The sequence below is a fragment of the Anolis sagrei genome, chromosome 5 (assembly GCF_037176765.1).
Source record: "Anolis sagrei isolate rAnoSag1 chromosome 5, rAnoSag1.mat, whole genome shotgun sequence".
NCBI lineage: Eukaryota > Metazoa > Chordata > Lepidosauria > Squamata > Dactyloidae > Anolis > Anolis sagrei.
The window spans coordinates 199,862,165-199,880,874 of record NC_090025.1 but is presented as its reverse complement, the minus strand read 5'-3'; the positions used below and the strand labels follow the sequence as shown (position 1 = coordinate 199,880,874).

General features: G+C 51.9%; 1 protein-coding gene across 1 annotated transcript in view; it reads left to right on the top strand.

Annotated features, from left to right (window-relative positions):
• PRRT4 (proline rich transmembrane protein 4) overlaps positions 1-6,765 on the top strand; it is a 64,679-nt gene extending 57,914 nt beyond the window's left edge. Inside the window, exon 5 of the mRNA XM_067468357.1 lies at positions 2,645-6,765. Within this exon, the coding sequence (XP_067324458.1) occupies positions 2,645-4,452 (1,808 nt within the window). The 3' untranslated portion in view covers positions 4,453-6,765. The remainder of the gene's footprint in view (positions 1-2,644) is intronic.
• The last annotated feature ends 11,945 nt before the right edge of the window (positions 6,766-18,710 follow it).

The window sequence follows — 18,710 nt, the reverse complement described above, 5'->3', positions numbered from 1 at the left end:
AAATGCCTTAGGTTCCCACATGGGGGAGAGATAGGGGATTATGGGATCATTCCAACCTGGTGTCCTTGACAAAACTATGAATTCCCTGATTTTGAACTATCTTTTACAGGGTCCTGGAGGGGGGTCACCTCTGATCTCACGAGGACGCCCCTCCATCTGATATCGAGCTGTTTTTAGGAGGATCTCCCCAGCTAGGGAGATCCCGAGGACTGCACCAAAGAGAGTCCTTAAACCTTGGTGAGGCCAGGAAAAGCCAATTTCAGCGATAAAAAATATTACAAAATAATAATCCTCACCAAAGCGGAAGAAGTTCAGCAATCGAGGTGTCTTTATTAGCGATTCAGCTGAGATCGGATGCATTGTAGGAATAATTCCACCACAAGCATGCTGCTAGGGCAGTTACAAGCATATTTATAGAGAAAATACAAAGAAAAACAGTTCAAATCTCCCGCCCGCCCTCTGCCGGCCGGCTTCACACTGATTGGTTGACAGCACGATCAGCTGGGAGGAGGCTTGGCGGCCCGCCTTGCTCTGGGCCAATCATCAAGTTCTTCTGCCTCTGGAGGGCCAATCAGCAGGCTTTCCTCGCTTTTGAGTATGGACGAATCAGAAGCAGGCAAGGCGGGACAACCGCAGACAATGGGGGAAATGATGGGATTACAGATATCCTGCCAGCTGTGATGATCGTCTTTGTTTCTGGCCAGCAAGATACAATTTCTGTAAACAAAGCCTTTCCTGTCCATAATGAGTTTCGGTTGAGAATGACAACAGGGTGGGCAGCGGACCTCAGGGGGGTCAACGCTGCCGCTTGTTAATCAATCACAAATGTCCGGTATCTCATTTTGACTTTCTTATCTCGCCAGATGAACTCAGAGGTCGAGGAAGGAAACCATAAATGGCTATTGTCCATGCCTTATGAGTCAATCAAAAATGAGTTCCGAGGGAGGCAGGGGGTCATATAAAATTTTCTTTCCCACCCCACATCTTTATTATTTTATTACAATATTGATTTATTAAAAGAACTGGAAATCCCATGCCCCTGGGAAAGGTTTGTGGAAGCGGAGGTGGCTTGCAGTCCAAGTCAGGCAGCAAAGAGTCATTTCTCCCTGCAGAAGTCAACAGATGGGCGCTGAGTTGATCCATAACAAAATCCATCGCTCAGCCCTTGGGGAACTACAACTTTCACAAAGGGCAGAAGTCCCAAGATCCAGCCATTTCCCAAAAGCCTCGTGGGGTCCTTATTGTTGTCAGTGCCTTGGCAATGTGACCAAGACTTAACCCTTGTTGTGTAGTCTGGTGCCCTTGCCCTTTGCAGAACTATAAGTCACTATCCCTTATTTTGGGGGGGGGGGGTGCTCGACATCACATCCAGGCACTGGACTGACTCCTGTTGATACTGCCAGGAATGGCATTGGCATTGTTTGCACTGTTGAGCCCTCCAGAGAGACGGTCATGATGCAAGCTCTGAGTTCCAGTCTGCCTCAATGCTTTGGCACTGGACCTGGGCGACTAAAATGATCAAGGGTCTGGAGAACAAACCCTACGAGGAGCGGCTTAAGGAGCTGGGCATGTTTAGCCTGAAGAAGAGAAGGCTGAGAGGAGACATGATGAGAACCATGTATCAATATGTGAGAGGAAGCCACAGGGACGAGGAGGGAGCAAGCTTCCTTTCTGCTTCCCTGGAGACTAGGACGCAATGGAACAATGGCTTCAAACTACAAGAGAGGAGATTCCACCTGAACATGAGGAAGAACTTCCTGACTGTGAGAGCCGTTCAGCAGTGGAACTCTCTGCCCCGGAGTGTGGTGGAGGCTCCTTCTTTGGAAGCTTTTAAGCAGAGGCTGGATGGCCATCTGTCAGGGGTGCTTTGAATGCAATATTCCTGCTTCTTGGCAGAATGGGGTTGGAGTGAATGATGGCCCATGAGGTCTCTTCCAACTCTTTGATTCTATATAGCCCGAAAAAACCTACAACAACTCAGTGATTCCGGCCATGAAAGCCTTCGACAATACAAATGTCTAGTTGTCAGGATTAGGGTGACCAGTGTTTGCCAAATGACCCAACGATAGCTTAAGCCCTCAAGTCAGATCAGAGTTATTGTTTGAGTCCTTTGAATCATCATTTTTCGTCTAGCCACAAAGGGGATGGGGAATGGGGCAAGGGAACATACAAGGAAATCATAGGAAGAGAGGGGGAATCATGCAGGTTCTAAGGGGAAGTCACGTCAGCCCCCCAAAGTCCATAAAAGTTCATAAAGTTTGGCAAGTTCATGGAAAGTCCATAAGAGTTGGGCCGTGGGGCCATGGAAAAAGCCTTAGGTTCCCACATGGGGGAGAGATAGGAGATTATGGGATCATTCCAGCCTGGTGTCCTTGACAAAACTATCAATTCCCTGATTTTGAGCTATCTTTTATAGGGGGGTCACCTCCAATCTCACTAGGACGCCCCTCCATCCAGGCACTGGAATGACTCCTGTTGATGCTGCCTGGAATGGCATTGGCATTGTTCACACTGTTGAGCCCTCCAGAGAGAAGCTCTGAGTTCCAGTCTGCCCCAAAGCTTTGGCACTGGACCTGGGCTCCACTGCACCCCATTGAATGCTGTCCTCCGCCATTAATGCTGTCTCCATCTTTCCTCTCCGTAGGGCTGGCGTCCAGCATCCCGGGATCCGAGGGGTCCTTTGCGGCGGCGCTGCCCGGCTGCCTCCCCGGTGACCGCCCTGCGGACTGTGGCTCCCCGCTGCCGGCGCTCTCCTCCGCCTCCTGGCTGCTCCAGCCGTCGGTCCCGCTCTTCGTGCCGCTGCATTCGGACTGGAACTCAGCGCAGGCGGCGTGGGGACCGGCCTGGGAGGCCCACGTCTTTGGGGCTGGCTCCCTCTTCGCCCTGATGGCCGTGCTCTCGCTGCTGGCCTTGCTGGCCCTGCCCTGCCGCTGCCCGCTCTCGTGCAAGCTCCTGGCCCTGCTCCACTTGCTGCTGACCGCTGCCGGTGCGGCCAGGGCCTTGCTCCTCTTTGGAGAGGCTTGTGGGCGGCTGGAGCTCCTGCCGGACATCACCGTGCGGCTGCTTCACGACCTGGCCCTTCCGTGCCTGACCTCTGCCCTGGCCACAGCCCTCCTGCTGCTCTCCCGCCGCTCCCAGGCCAATTCCTCCTCGGCTCGGGCCGCTCACCGCCTCCGACACCCATGCCTCCTGGCCGCCCTGATGCTGCTCCACTTCTCTGTGGCCACGGGGGCCGTTTTGGCCGCTGACCTGCTCCAGCAGTTCTCCTTCCTGCTCCTGGCGTCCAGGGGCCTCTTTGCCCTCCTGGCCGCCGTCCTCTCTTGCGCCTTGCTGGTCTTCCTCTGCGTGGCCAGAGTGGACAAGACCCAAGCCTACGACCTCAAGGCCACCTCAAGTCCCCAGTGTCCTTTCGGTGATGTCCGGCGGTGGAAGCGAGCGGCCAGAGTGGCCGTTCTGTCTGCCTTCTTTGGCCTCCTGACCGCCGGCTTGCACTCCTACGCCATTCTGCATGCGCTGGGCTTTGGCCTGAGCTCCGAGCTCTTCAGCCCTTGGCCTTGGTGGGCCTTGCAGCTGGCCGGACGCCTCTGTGAGGCCGGAATGGGTCTGCCCTTGGCTTGTTTGGGCCTGTGTCCACTCTTCTGTTCAGACTCCGAACCTTGGTGCCGCTGCTGCCGCTGCTGTTGCGGGGACCGCTCTCCGGACCGCGGCGGAGCCAAAGCGGCCAAGGCCCAGCTACTGCCCAACAACTTCCAGTGGTCACTCTCCCAACACGAGAAGCTGGTCATCTGCGACACCGTCATCGCCCGCAGCGAGTCGGACTACCTGCCGCTCTACACCGTGTCTGACGCCGCTCCGGACACCACTCTCGACCCCACGGTCGACTTCCGCCCTCCGTCGCCCATTGACCTCCGGCGCAGCATCGACGAAGCCTTGTGTGGCGAGGGGTTCTTCCCGGAGGGGGGTCCGCTCTACGCCCCCAGCACCTTCTCCCTCTGCTTGACCTCCATGGGCAGCGGCCCCTCTCGGGTGTCCTCCTGCCTGGAGCTGGAGCCTTCCACCACCACCGTGGCCGCAGGGGGCTCCTCGGTGACCCTCAGTGTGCCGGACACTCCGATGTCCTCCCCGGGACCCTGGAGGGGGGCCAGCACCGCCTCCATCGCCAGCAGCAGTCTCAATGGGTCTCCTTGCAAGCAATGCTCCACCGCCGAGGAGGAAGACCCCTCCTCCTCCTCGCCTGTGGCCCCCGACCCATCTAACGGGGAGAGCCCCCCACGGTCCCCCCCTCCGCCCGGCCGGCAGTTCTGGGTGCTGACCCCCGTCTCCCAGCACTCTCTGGCGTCCGTGGCGGAGGGTCAGCCGGCTGTGGACACAGCCCTCCTGCAGAAGGAGTTCATGGCCGTCTGCCGCCAGATCGACACCCTCAGCGTCAGCAGCGAGACCATCGACTTGTAGCCCCGAATGGACCCCGGGGACCCTCGTTTTCCCGCATCCTCCTCTTCCAGGCATGTGCAATCGTGACTTCTGGGTTGGGGGATGACATTGCCTCGCTCCCCTGTGGGTCTCCCGGGCTGGACCATCGGAGGATGGACATCTTTGGTGGCAGATTGCAGAGGACCATCATATCGGCATGTTGGGAGGGTCACCAAAGGTCATGCAGTCCAACTCTCTTCCCAAAGGCCGTGCAGTCCTGATTCTGGGAGGGGACATTGACTTGCTCCCTTGTGGGTCTCCTGGGCTGGACCATCGGAGGATGGGCATCTTTGGTGGCAGATTGCAGAGGACCATCATATCGGCATGTTGGGAGGGTCACCAAAGGTCACCAAAGGTCATGCATGATTCTGGGAGGGGACATTGACTTGCTCCCTTGTGGGTCTCCCGGGTTGGACCATCGGAGGATGGACATCTTTGGTGGCAGATTGCAGAGGACCATCATATCGGCATGTTGGGAGGGTCACCAAAGGTCACCAAAGGTCATGCATGATTCTGGGAGGGGACATTGACTTGCTCCCTTGTGGGTCTCCCGGGCTGGACCATCGGAGGATGGACATCTTTGGTGGCAGATTGCAGAGGACCATCGTATCGGCATGTTGGGAGGGTCACCAAAGGTCATGCAGTCCAACTCTCTTCCCAAAGGCCGTGCAGTCCTGATTCCGGGAGGGGACATTGACTTGCTCCCTTGTGGGTCTCCCGGGCTGGACCATCGGAGGATGGACATCTTTGGTGGCAGATTGCAGAGGACCATCATATCGGCATGTTGGGAGGGTCACCAAAGGTCATACAGTCCAACTCTCTTCCCAAAGGCCGTGCAGTCCTGATTCTGGGAGGGGACATTGACTTGCTCCCCTGTGGGTCTCCCGGGCTGGACCATCGGAGGATGGACATCTTTGGTGGCAGATTGCAGAGGACCATCATATCGGCATGTTGGGAGGGTCACCAAAGGTCATGCAGTCCAACTCTCTTCCCAAAGGCCGTGCAGTCCTGATTCCAGGAGGGGACATTGACTTGCTCCCCTGTGGGTCTCCCAGGCTGGACCATCGGAGGATGGACATCTTTGGTGGCAGATTGCAGAGGACCATCATATCGGCATGTTGGGAGGGTCACCAAAGGTCATGCAGTCCAACTCTCTTCCCAAAGGCCGTGCAGTCCTGATTCCAGGAGGGGACATTGACTTGCTCCCCTGTGGGTCTCCCAGGCTGGACCATCGGAGGATGGACATCTTTGGTGGCAGATTGCAGAGGACCATCGTATCGGCATGTTGGGAGGGTCACCAAAGGTCATGCAGTCCAACTCTCTTCCCAAAGGCCGTGCAGTCCTGATTCCAGGAGGGGACATTGACTTGCTCCCCTGTGGGTCTCCCAGGCTGGACCATCGGAGGATGGACATCTTTGGTGGCAGATTGCAGAGGACCATCATATCGGCATGTTGGGAGGGTCACCAAAGGTCATGCAGTCCAACTCTCTTCCCAAAGGCCGTGCAGTCCTGATTCCAGGAGGGGACATTGACTTGCTCCCCTGTGGGTCTCCCAGGCTGGACCATCGGAGGATGGACATCTTTGGTGGCAGATTGCAGAGGACCATCATATCGGCATGTTGGGAGGGTCACCAAAGGTCATGCAGTCCAACTCTCTTCCCAAAGGCCGTGCAGTCCTGATTCCAGGAGGGGACATTGACTTGCTCCCCTGTGGGTCTCCCAGGCTGGACCATCGGAGGATGGACATCTTTGGTGGCAGATTGCAGAGGACCATCGTATCGGCATGTTGGGAGGGTCACCAAAGGTCATGCAGTCCAACTCTCTTCCCAAAGGCCGTGCAGTCCTGATTCCAGGAGGGGACATTGACTTGCTCCCCTGTGGGTCTCCCAGGCTGGACCATCGGAGGATGGACATCTTTGGTGGCAGATTGCAGAGGACCATCATATCGGCATGTTGGGAGGGTCACCAAAGGTCATGCAGTCCAACTCTCTTCCCAAAGGCCGTGCAGTCCTGATTCCAGGAGGGGACATTGACTTGCTCCCCTGTGGGTCTCCCAGGCTGGACCATCGGAGGATGGACATCTTTGGTGGCAGATTGCAGAGGACCATCGTATCGGCATGTTGGGAGGGTCACCAAAGGTCATGCAGTCCAACTCTCTTCCCAAAGGCCGTGCAGTCCTGATTCTGGGAGGGGACATTGACTTGCTCCCTTGTGGGTCTCCCGGGCTGGACCATCGGAGGATGGACATCTTTGGTGGCAGATTGCAGAGGACCATCATATCGGCATGTTGGGGGGGGGGGGGGGGTCACCAAAGGTCATGCAGTCCAACTCTCTTCCCAAAGGCCGTGCAGTCCTGATTCTGGGAGGGGACATTGACTTGCTCCCTTGTGGGTCTCCCGGGCTGGACCATCGGAGGATGGACATCTTTGGTGGCAGATTGCAGAGGACCATCATATCGGCATGTTGGGGGGGGGGGGTCACCAAAGGTCATGCAGTCCAACTCTCTTCCCAAAGGCCGTGCAGTCCTGATTCTGGGAGGGGACATTGCCTCGCTCCCCTGTGGGTCTCCCAGGCTGAACCATCGGAGGATGGACATCTTTGGTGGCAGATTGCAGAGGACCATCATATCGGCATGTTGGGAGGGTCACCAAAGGTCACCAAAGGTCATGCATGATTCTGGGAGGGGACATTGACTTGCTCCCTTGTGGGTCTCCCGGGTTGGACCATCGGAGGATGGACATCTTTGGTGGCAGATTGCAGAGGACCATCATATCGGCATGTTGGGAGGGTCACCAAAGGTCACCAAAGGTCATGCATGATTCTGGGAGGGGACATTGACTTGCTCCCTTGTGGGTCTCCCGGGCTGGACCATCGGAAGATGGACATCTTTGGTGGCAGATTGCAGAGGACCATCATATCAGCATGTTGGGAGGGTCACCAAAGGTCACCAAAGGTCATGCATGATTCTGGGAGGGGACATTGACTTGCTCCCCTGTGGGTCTCCCGGGCTGGACCATCGGAGGATGGACATCTTTGGTGGCAGATTGCAGAGGACCATCATATCGGCATGTTGGGAGGGTCACCAAAGGTCACCAAAGGTCATGCATGATTCTGGGAGGGGACATTGACTTGCTCCCTTGTGGGTCTCCCGGGCTGGACCATCGGAGGATGGACATCTTTGGTGGCAGATTGCAGAGGACCATCATATCGGCATGTTGGGAGGGTCACCAAAGGTCACCAAAGGTCATGCATGATTCTGGGAGGGGACATTGACTTGCTCCCCTGTGGGTCTCCCGGGTTGGACCATCGGAGGATGGACATCTTTGGTGGCAGATTGCAGAGGACCATCATATCGGCATGTTGGGAGGGTCACCAAAGGTCACCAAAGGTCATGCATGATTCTGGGAGGGGACATTGACTTGCTCCCTTGTGGGTCTCCCGGGCTGGACCATCGGAGGATGGACATCTTTGGTGGCAGATTGCAGAGGACCATCATATCGGCATGTTGGGAGGGTCACCAAAGGTCACCAAAGGTCATGCATGATTCTGGGAGGGGACATTGACTTGCTCCCTTGTGGGTCTCCTGGGCTGGACCATCGGAGGATGGACATCTTTGGTGGCAGATTGCAGAGGACCATCATATCGGCATGTTGGGAGGGTCACCAAAGGTCACCAAAGGTCATGCATGATTCTGGGAGGGGACATTGACTTGCTCCCTTGTGGGTCTCCCGGGCTGGACCATCGGAGGATGGACATCTTTGGTGGCAGATTGCAGAGGACCATCATATCGGCATGTTGGGAGGGTCACCAAAGGTCACCAAAGGTCATGCATGATTCTGGGAGGGGACATTGACTTGCTCCCTTGTGGGTCTCCTGGGCTGGACCATCGGAGGATGGACATCTTTGGTGGCAGATTGCAGAGGACCATCATATCGGCATGTTGGGAGGGTCACCAAAGGTCACCAAAGGTCATGCATGATTCTGGGAGGGGACATTGACTTGCTCCCTTGTGGGTCTCCCGGGCTGGACCATCGGAGGATGGACATCTTTGGTGGCAGATTGCAGAGGACCATCATATCGGCATGTTGGGAGGGTCACCAAAGGTCATGCAGTCCAACTCTCTTCCCAAAGGCTGTGCAGTCCTGATTCTGGGAGGGGACATTGACTTGCTCCCCTGTGGGTCTCCCGGGTTGGACCATCGGAGGATGGACATCTTTGGTGGCAGATTGCAGAGGACCATCATTTCGGCATGTTGGGAGGGTCACCAAAGGTCATGCAGTCCAACTCTCTTCGCAAAGGCCGTGCAGTCCTGATTCTGAGAGGGGACATTGACTTGCTCCCCTGTGGGTCTCCCGGGTTGGACCATCGGAGGATGGACATCTTTGGTGGCAGATTACAGAGGACCATCATATCAGCATGTTGGGAGGGTCACCAAAGGTCATGCAGTCCAACTCTCTTCCCAAAGGCCATGCAGTCCTGATCCTGGGAGGGGACATTGACTTGCTCCCCTGTGGGTCTCCCGGGTTGGACCATCGGAGGATGGACATCTTTGGTGGCAGATTGCAGAGGACCATCATATCGGCATGTTGGGGGGGGGTCACCAAAGGTCATGCAGTCCAACTCTCTTCCCAGTCCTGATTCCCAAAGGTCCTGATTCCCAACAGGGTTGGAGATGCTCTCCTTCATGGCCTCATGGGACTCCATTGAATCATGGGCTCAGAAGGGGCTCCCAAGGCCATCTAGTCCATCTTGTGCAATCTTGGGGGTGCTGTCTCTTGGTCCTGTGGAACAACGCCCAGCCCCACTGTGGTCTAGACCTTTGAGGAATACAGATGTTCCCAACTTTGCAACAACCTTTCTGCAGGAACATGGGATTTGCTTATTTGATAGGTTGGTGGGCCATTTGACAGCAAAGAAAACCATAGAATGACCAGATTGGAAGAGGCACCAAAGGCCATCTAGTCCAACCTCCTTCCAGGCATGTGCAATCTCAGAGTTGGGCTGTGGAGGCATTGACCTATTAGCAATCCACGAGGTTCTACTTTTTGATGCGTTGGTGAGGGACGCGGTGGCAGAGAAGACCATTGAAACAGGGGCTGAGAAGGGACACCAAAGGCCATCTAGTCCATCTTGTGCAATCTTGGGGAGCAATGCTTAACCACCCTTGGGCCATTAAGAGGCATAAGGACCCCCACTTTGTCTGGACCTCTTTTGCAGAGTCATGGGGTTCTGCCCATCGAATCATGAAGTCAGAAGGGACACCAAAGGCCATCTAGTCCATCTTGAGCAATCTTGGGGCTCCGTGGAGCAATGCTCAACTCCCCTTGGGCCATTACGAGGCATAAGGACCCCCACTTTGTGTGGACGTCTTTTGCAGACGCGTGGGGTTCTGACCATCGAATCATGGAGTCAGAAGGGACACCAAAGGCCATCTAGTCCATCTTGTGCAATCTTGGGGCTCCATGGAGCAATGCTTAACCACCCTTGGGACATTAAGAGGCATAAGGACTCTCACTTTGTCTCGATCTCTTTTGCAGAGGTGTGGGGTTCTGACCATCGAATCATGGGGTCAGAAGGGACACCAAAGGCCATCTAGTCCATCTTGTGCAATATTGGGGCTCCATGGAGCAATGCTTAACCACCCTTGGGCCATTAAGAGCCATAAGGACCCCACTTTGTCTGGACCTCTTTTGCAGAGGTGTGGGGTTCTGACCATCGAATCATGGAGTCAGAAGGGACATTAAAGGCCATCTGTCCCAACCCCTTTCAATGCGCATTTGATCTCAGCATTGGGTCATGGAGTGGGGCAGGGAGAAACTTTGCATTGGCCTTTTTGCAGGGCTATGGGGTTCTCCTTTTTGGTGCATTGGTGAGGGATGTGCTGGCAAAGAAGACCATCAAACCATGGAGTCTGAAGGGACACCAAACCCCATTGAGGGGTGCAGCCCCCCCCCCCCAATTTGCACTGATCTTTATGCAGGTCCATGGGGTTCTGCTTTAGGGTGGGTTGACGAGGAGGAATGTTTGGAGAAGGTGGCTATGGGGTTACAATTTGGAAGGGACCCCCAGAGGGCATCTAGTCCAACCCCCTAAGGAAAGATAACTCAAGCCCATGATCTGAGCTCGGTTGAAAGACCCCCTGAAGGACAGCCTTGACAACATGGAGAGCCCCTCCCCTCACCCTCCCAGCAGCTGCCCCACAAACTGGATCTCCCTTTCCCTTTGCTCCGTTGTGATGATGGCCTCCCTTGCCTTAGAAGGAGCCCCCTTCCTCCAGCCCCGTTGGCCCCCCATCCCTGACCCCGTCTTCCGCTTGAAAAAGGATTCCCTGTTGCGTAGCAGCAAAAGAGACCCCGACTGTGTTGTGTGTTACTGAATCCAAAGCGAAGGGAAGCGGTGTGTGGAAACCCCCCTCCAGAAGGGGGGAGGGAACAGTGGGAGGGGAGGCTTGGCACCCCTAAGTGGTCAATAAAAGGATTTTATTGAAAGGTGCATCTCAGTGTCATATTTGGGGGGCGGGGGGCTTTGCACGATCAGGAGACCCTCGTTTCCAAAACAGGTGCCACGAATAAGCAAAACAGAGAAAGGAGATAGACGCATCCTGATTCTAGGTGTTGCACCTCAGAGTAGGCTTCACCTTGCTCCCAAACACCACCACACAAGAGCTGTAGATTTTGTAGTTTATTGAGGAAAAATCCAAGTCAAAGCATAGAATAAGCAATGCAAAGTTGCAAAGACAAAGGTTAAATGCAAAACACAGTTCCAAAGATCTTCAGGTAAGAACATAAAACATCATCCTTTAAGCAATGGTCCATCAAGAGTCCATGGTAAAAGCCCCAAGAATCAGGATTCAGGAAGCGCAAAGCATGCTGCTTTAGAGCCAAGGTTATTCCTTAGAAGCTTTCATGCTAAAAGCCACATTGAACTGACACCTTCCCTTTGTTAATGAGAAGCCTAAATACCTTTTGCCAACATGAAAACATCACGCTTTTGCCAACATGAAAGCATTACGGCGACCTTTCACCAACCTGGCTTCTTTCTTGCTGGCTAACCGCGAACTCCTCCTGACCCGCCAATCTAAACGTTTTTGCCTGCTCATTACATCACTATCAATGCTCTCTTCTCTATCAGTATCAGCGTGAGAAGGCTGAGCAAGTGAAGACCTCTGCACCTGGTCGTTATCTAATTCGCTGGCATTCTTTTCCCATGAGAACTGACTTGTTGACTCCTCTGGTGCACTGTCTGCAAGAGGCACAGAAAAAGGCATAGGAACAGGCCCAGAAATCTGAATCCCATCCTCTTCATCAGGGAACATTTCAGGCTGACAAGAGGGTTCAGTTTCAGGCTCAGAATCAAGCTGAGCCACAACACTAGCTACACTGGGTACACAAATGAAGGGATAATTTACATCTCACTCAGCATTCACACACATGTAAGCATTCACACCTCCTCATGCATACATTGCCATCTCTTCATCCTTCTCCTGGAAAAGAGTCCTCCTGCGTGACGGCCAGATTGCATGCTCAGTAAATCTGCCATTCTGCAAATGCACCATCTCCCTCCATCCCTGGGAGAAGATGGCAGGTGAACCAGATTCCTCAGGTCTGCCACAATTTGGGAATAGTCAAGTGTCTCTTATATAGCAATATTTCTTGCTGATGTTGATCTGAAAGTTGTAAATGAATGACAGGCAAATAAAACATCTTGACTGTTGCACTCCAGAAGAGGAATTACCCTCACCACACGTTGAGTAGGAAAACAATCATTTATTAATTGAAGATAAGTAAAAACTGTTAGGGTTTAGCGGAAGTATTGCACAGGCTTGGTAGAAATCATGGACTCTGGTTACAAAGCAGGTTCCATTTACTTAAAGCAATTCAAAACACATCAATTTCAGTAAGCGACAAGACATGAAGAACACAGTAGGCAGAAACAAAGGAAGCAGAAGTGTAAACAATCCTGCAGCTGCTTGGCAGATATCAGAGACTCCCTAATTTCTCTCACAACTCAGCTCAGAGAGTATCTCAGGGCTACTATCTCACAGCCTCAAACATAAACATACATCACAGCAATACAATCTTGTGGCATCCATATTACAACTACATGACATTACATTTAAAACACATTACATACTTTAACATATTCTGACAAAAACAGCACAGTAGAAATATGCTTTCAGAAAATAGATAAGTCCAATAAGATAGGAAGATAAGCAGGTACAAAGTATTCCAAGGCAGGGTTCAGCAAAGTTCAAAAGCAAAATCCAGACTTTTGTAATCAAATCCAAAGAGCCAGGAAAACATTAATCCACAGCCTGAGTATATAATCCCAAGAGGCAAAGAGTCAAGCCATGAACAAGAAATCCTTGACATGAATCTTCCAAGCAAGGCTTCCATGGAACAAGAACAAGAGCTTAGCTGGATTCTGAAACGTTGCTTCATCTAACTATTGTTTCCCTGGTGAGAACTTTATATCCCAACACCCAGAAATTGGTTTCGCTTTCCTTGTCTGCCTCTCGCCCTTATCTCTCAAAGCCTAGCGGACCAGCGAAGGCCTTGGCTGAGCTGTCTGTTTTGGCTAAATTCCAGCCGTCTGCCTATGTGCTCGTTATCTCTCTGCTCATTAATTTTTCCAGGTGTCAAGTTGTCAACAGTGGAGTTAACAGACAATGCAGCTCTATTTAATGAAACTTTAACAGTGCACTATCTACCTAACAGAATTTGTATCAGAACTTAGGGTGAAAGAGAGCCCCTGGTGATATCAAGCTAGAATTTGGAGGCTCCTGCCCAGGAAAGAGGAGCCCTTAGACCCACCAAAGAGAGTCCGAAACCCTTGGCAAGTGAAAGAGGAGAAAGGCCCAGAATTTTCCCTGATTTTTCCCAAATAAATCTCACCAAGGCTGAAGAAAAGCCATCAAGGTTTATTTAGCGATCCAGCTGAAAAGGATGCAGAGCTGCGATCATTCACCAGCAGAGCATAAAGAAATATATTTGATACAGCCATATTTATAGTAAATTCAAAGTTGCAGAGTTCAAACTTCCTGCCCCGGCCTCCCTGCTGCCCTCCACTGTGATTGGACAATGGGCAAACAGCTGGGAGGCGGCCCTCCTGCCCTGGCGCCCCTGGACCAATCAGGAAGCTCCAGCAGTCCACAGGGTCCAATGGGGAGGCTCCTGCTGCCTAGCGGTGGCAGCAAATCAGGAAAGAGGAAGGCGGGATAATAGAACACAAAGGAATCTATGAATGAAGTCTGAAAAAAATGCCATGTGGCCTGCGAGACAAAGGGGGAGTCTCAAGCAATATATATATAGGGTTGATGTTGCAGGAACCATATGCTTATAATTCATAACAGGAAAGGTCTAAAGGATTTCACTGAGCCAATCAAGGGAGTCCTGCAGACTTGTCCTTGGCCCTTGGAAAATTGTAAGTTACTATCCCTTATTTGGGGGGGGGGGACGACACATGCTTGGCTTCATTGGGGTTCACTGGGGGGGTCCTTCTGGGCATGTTGAAGGGTCCTCTATATGGACAGGTGTGCCAGGTGGGCTCCCAGGTGTGAGCCAAGCCCTTCTTCGTGTGGGGAGAGACCCATGCTTTCTTTGCCCTCCAGACTGGCCTTTCCCCCTCCTGCCCCCTCCTCAAAGCCACCCGACTGCAATCAGTGCTCGATGCAGATGGATCAATGCGGCCTTGCCAACCCAGATTCCCCATTTCGAGGCTGGAGGGGCCTAGGCTGGCCTCTCTCTGCCTGGCTGCACACATTAAACGAGGGCTGCAGAAGCGCAACAATATGGTTGGAGATCACAGAATTGGGGAGTGAGGGGAGCAATGGGGCAGGGCTGGAACCCAGAGAGTCAAGACTGCAAGGGCCATCTCTTGGGATCTATTCTGGCCCTGTATTTAGGAGAGAGCATCTCTGGGCATATGCAGAGGACACTGTCTTAATGACAGGAAAGGCCCATGATATTGTTGGTTTTTAATTATTTTTTTAATGATTACAGGTTAAAACAAAACATATATATATATAAAAAAACTCAAACCAAAACAACAACAATAAGTAGTCATGAAGTTGCAGAGTCAATCAGTGAGGGTATCTGCATAGAGGTAGCCTGGCCTCTATTGCCTGGAGGCACCCTCTGGGAGGTGTTACATCTCTATGCAGAACCCCTCACTGATTGACTTGACAGCTTCATACTATTCAAGCTTGCTAATGGCAGCATTCACACCTGGTTCAAACAGAACAAGAGTTCTCCCTGGACATTGCTCCACAAACCTCTGAAGATGCCACAGATGGAGTGAAATGTCAGAAGAGAATGCTTCTGGAACATGGCCACACAGCCCGGAAAACTCACAGCAACCTAGTGATTCTGGCTTTGAAAGCCTTTTGACAGCACAACTGGCTCATCCTTTCTCACATAATAATGACACACTTCTAGTCCAAAAAACAGTGATGGAAGTTGGGCCTCCGAACTGAGGAGGAAGCCTGGGAGTTGCAGTTTTGCAAGGCCTTCCATGCCAGAGAGGGATGGGCCTCACCACACTCCCCAAACTCCATAGCGTTGGGCCATGGCCATTCAAGGGATGTCAAGCTGCATTCTTTCTACAGAAGGGGTTTTGTCAGCCTCTGAAATACAACCTGCCGCACCGGGGATTCCTTGGTGGTCTCCCACTCAAGCCTTGGTTTCCTGGTGGGAGGCGGTCCCAGTCGGGGTTGGCTTGACGCGCCTTCCTCTTGGCACGTTTCTCTCTTTCTCCCTCCATTCGTGCCTCTTCAAATTCTGCAGCACTGCTGGTCACAGCTGACTTCCAGCTGGAGCGCTCAAGGGCCAGGGCTTCCCAGTTCTCAGTGTCCATGCTAGAGTTTTGAAGGCTGGCTTTGAGTCCATCTTTCAATCTCTTTTCCTGCCCCCCAACATTCCATTTTCCGTTCTTAAGTTCGGAGTCGAGCAACTGCTTTGGGAGACGGTGGTTGGGCATCCAGACAATGTGGCTAGTCCAGCGGAGTTGATGGCGGAGGAGCATTGCTTCAATGCTGGTGGTCTTGGCTTCTTCCAGCACGCTGACATTTTCCCGCCTGTCTTCCCAAGAGATTTGCAGGATTTTCCGGAGGCAGCGCTGATGGAATCGTTCCAGGAGTTGCATGTGACGTCTGTAAACAGTCCACGTTTCGCAGGCATAGAGCAGGGTTGGTAGGACAATAGCTTTGTCGACAAGCACCTTGGTCTCCCTACGGATGCATACACACACAGACACATACACTCCACTCCATTGCCAACAGAACCATTAGCCACAGATACAGGTGAAACGCTAGGAGAGAATGCTGCTGGAACATGGCCATACAGCACGGAAAACTCACAGAAAACCTATTTAAGTCATGCCAGTCCAATTACACACGTGGTTGTGAATGTCATTATTTTGGAATTGGTTCTGTCATAAAAACATGGGAAAACTATATTAAACTGCAAAAACGTTGTCTTTGGGGGAGAGACCTCTTGCAGCAACACATTTTACTACAGTTTTTCAATGAGTGGAGTCTCATAGAGTCTCCCTTCTGCAGCCGGCCGGCCGTCCTGTTTGGTGGCCAGAGGGCTCCGGTCCAGGCATGGGGCCTCCCTTCCGCTCCCTTTGGCCAAGGGATTTCCTCGCCTGGCTGCCCCTGAAAGTGAGGGCTCCGCACCCGGCGCCAAGGGGTCATCCTGGCACAAAACAGGACTCAAGGGAGGGCTCCGGCTGAGGCCAGGCAGCAATGCCAACCCTTTTGTCCCCGATGCCTTTCTCCCTTGCAACGGGAAACAAGGGCTGGGTCTGCACTGCAAAACAAATGCCTTCTGGCACCGCTTTAACTGCCACGACGGGACCACTGTCATTATTTCCTAATTGATGCTATCATAAAAACATGGGGCAAGTTTATTACATTGCAAACGTTTTGTCCTCCTCCTGCTCTAGCACATTTTGCAATTGTTTGTCACTGAATCGTTTGTCACTCAACCCGGTCAACGCCGTGGGTCAGCCACAAAAACAAAGTTTCTGGAGTAGAACAACTTCCCAAAGAACTGCAAAACTAAACAGGAAACAGTACATTCAAACCGGGAACCCAATTTTGTTCTAATTTTGAGACATAGTGTAACAATGAGGTAAAGAAGTTCGGAATGGAACAAGGAATATGAGACTGGTTATGATTCTATTAAGAGACGAAGCGGATTTTTAGTGTTGTATGTAATTGTTGTATAGTCTATATGTGGTTGTAACTGGCTTTCTTGTAAATTGTCTCCTATATGTTTTTGTACACCGCCATGAGTCGCCCTAATGGGCTGAGAATGGCGGTTAATAAGTGCATCAAATAAATAAATAAATAAATAATCCAAAATCCAAAACACTTCCGGTCCCGAGATAAGAGAGACTCAGCATGGTGTGTATCCCTTATACAAAAATGAATAAAAATATGCACGCTCCACAAACTGCATCTCCTTCCAAAGAACATGTTTAAGGTTCAGTATTCATGACATACTTCGTTTTGTTTTCATGCACATCTTCCCCACCCTTCTCCTTAGTGCTGACAATAACAAACCCAGCATGGGTCTGGAGAACAAGCCCTATGAGGAGCGGCTTAAGGAGCTGGGCATGTTTAGCCTGAAGAAGAGAAGGCTGAGAGGGGATATGATGAGAGCCATGGATAAATATGTGAGAGGAAGCCACAGGGAGGAGGAGGGAGCAAGCTTGTTTTCTGCTTCCCTGGAGACTAGGACGCAATGGAGCCATGGCTTCAAACTACAGGAGAGGAGATTCCACCTGAACATCCTGACTGTGAGAGCCATTCAGCAGTGGAACTCTCTGCCCCGGAGTGTGGTGGAGGCTCCTTCTTTGGAAGCTTTGAAACAGAGTCTGGATGGCCATCTGTCAGGGCTGATTTGAATGCAATATTCCTGCTTCTTGGCAGGAGGTTGGACTGGATGGCCCATGAGGTCTCTTCCAACTCTTTGATTCTATGATTCTATGATTTGGGTGCACAGCCACTGGTAGCTGGGGGGGGGGGGCATCCTGATGGCTGGATTGGCTTTGGAGAGCCCCCCCCCCCCCCTTTGCACCTGGCTGAAATGTAATTATAATAATCGTTAGACGAATAATTTCTGTAATAAATTCTCATTTTGAAATGTTGGCTCAGCAACACAACAGAGATGGGAGGAGGAGTTGGTAAGAGTAAGGAATGATGGAATTGGAAGCGCTGGGTTTCCAGAGTAATGGGACACCCTGACCCTCAAAGCTCCAGGCATTGATGGAGTTTCAGCAAGTCTCAGCTGAATGACAGGTTATAAAAACAACTCAGAACAACAATAGCAACAATTTCTACACAAGGAGATTGTTGCGACTGAGCTGTTTTCTGATGATGAGGATGATGGGATTCAGATTCCTACTGGGATTCGGCTTCCTGGCTCTGTGTCTGTGCCTCAAATCTCTAGGCCTGCTTCTGAGGCTCCCACAGACAGTGCAGTGTCAACACAGCCGTTCCCAGCAGAAAGGAATTTTAACGAAGGAGATAGCGAGCAGGTGCCTTCCCATGCTGATACCAAAAGTGTAGATAGTGACTTGACCCGGCAAGCTCGTCTTGATCTGCGGGTCAGGCAGAGTTCTCGTCTGGCTGGCAGATGAGAAGCCAGCTCGGTGAAAGGTCATCGCAATACTTTTATGATGACGAGAGCCTAATGTTTTCATGTTAGAAAGGTATTTAGGCTTCTTTGAAACCCTGAGAAACCGTCCGTTCAACGTAGCTTACTAGCCTGAAAGCTTCATGGAATAACCTTAACCTGGAAAGCAGTACGCTTGGGATTTCTTGCATTGTGATTCTTGGGGCAATTGTTTCATTGCTTGTACCTGGGACTCTGGTTTGAACTTTGCCAATAGGATGCAAGATACTCCACTTTGGCAGAAAAAATGAAATGCAAAGATACAGAATGGGGGACGCCTGGCTTGAGAGCAGTACGTGTGAAAAAGATCTTGGAGTCCTCGTGGACAACAAGTTAAACATGAGCCAGGAATGTGATGTGGCAGCAAAAAAAGCCAATGGGATGTTGGCCTGCATCAATAGGAGCATAGTGTCTAGATCTAAGGAAGTAATGCTACCCCTCTATTCTGCTTTGGTTAGACCACACCTGGAATACTGTGTCCAATTCTGGGCACCACAATTCAAGAGAGATATTGACAAGCTGGAATGTGTCCAGAGGAGGGCGACTAAAATGATCAAG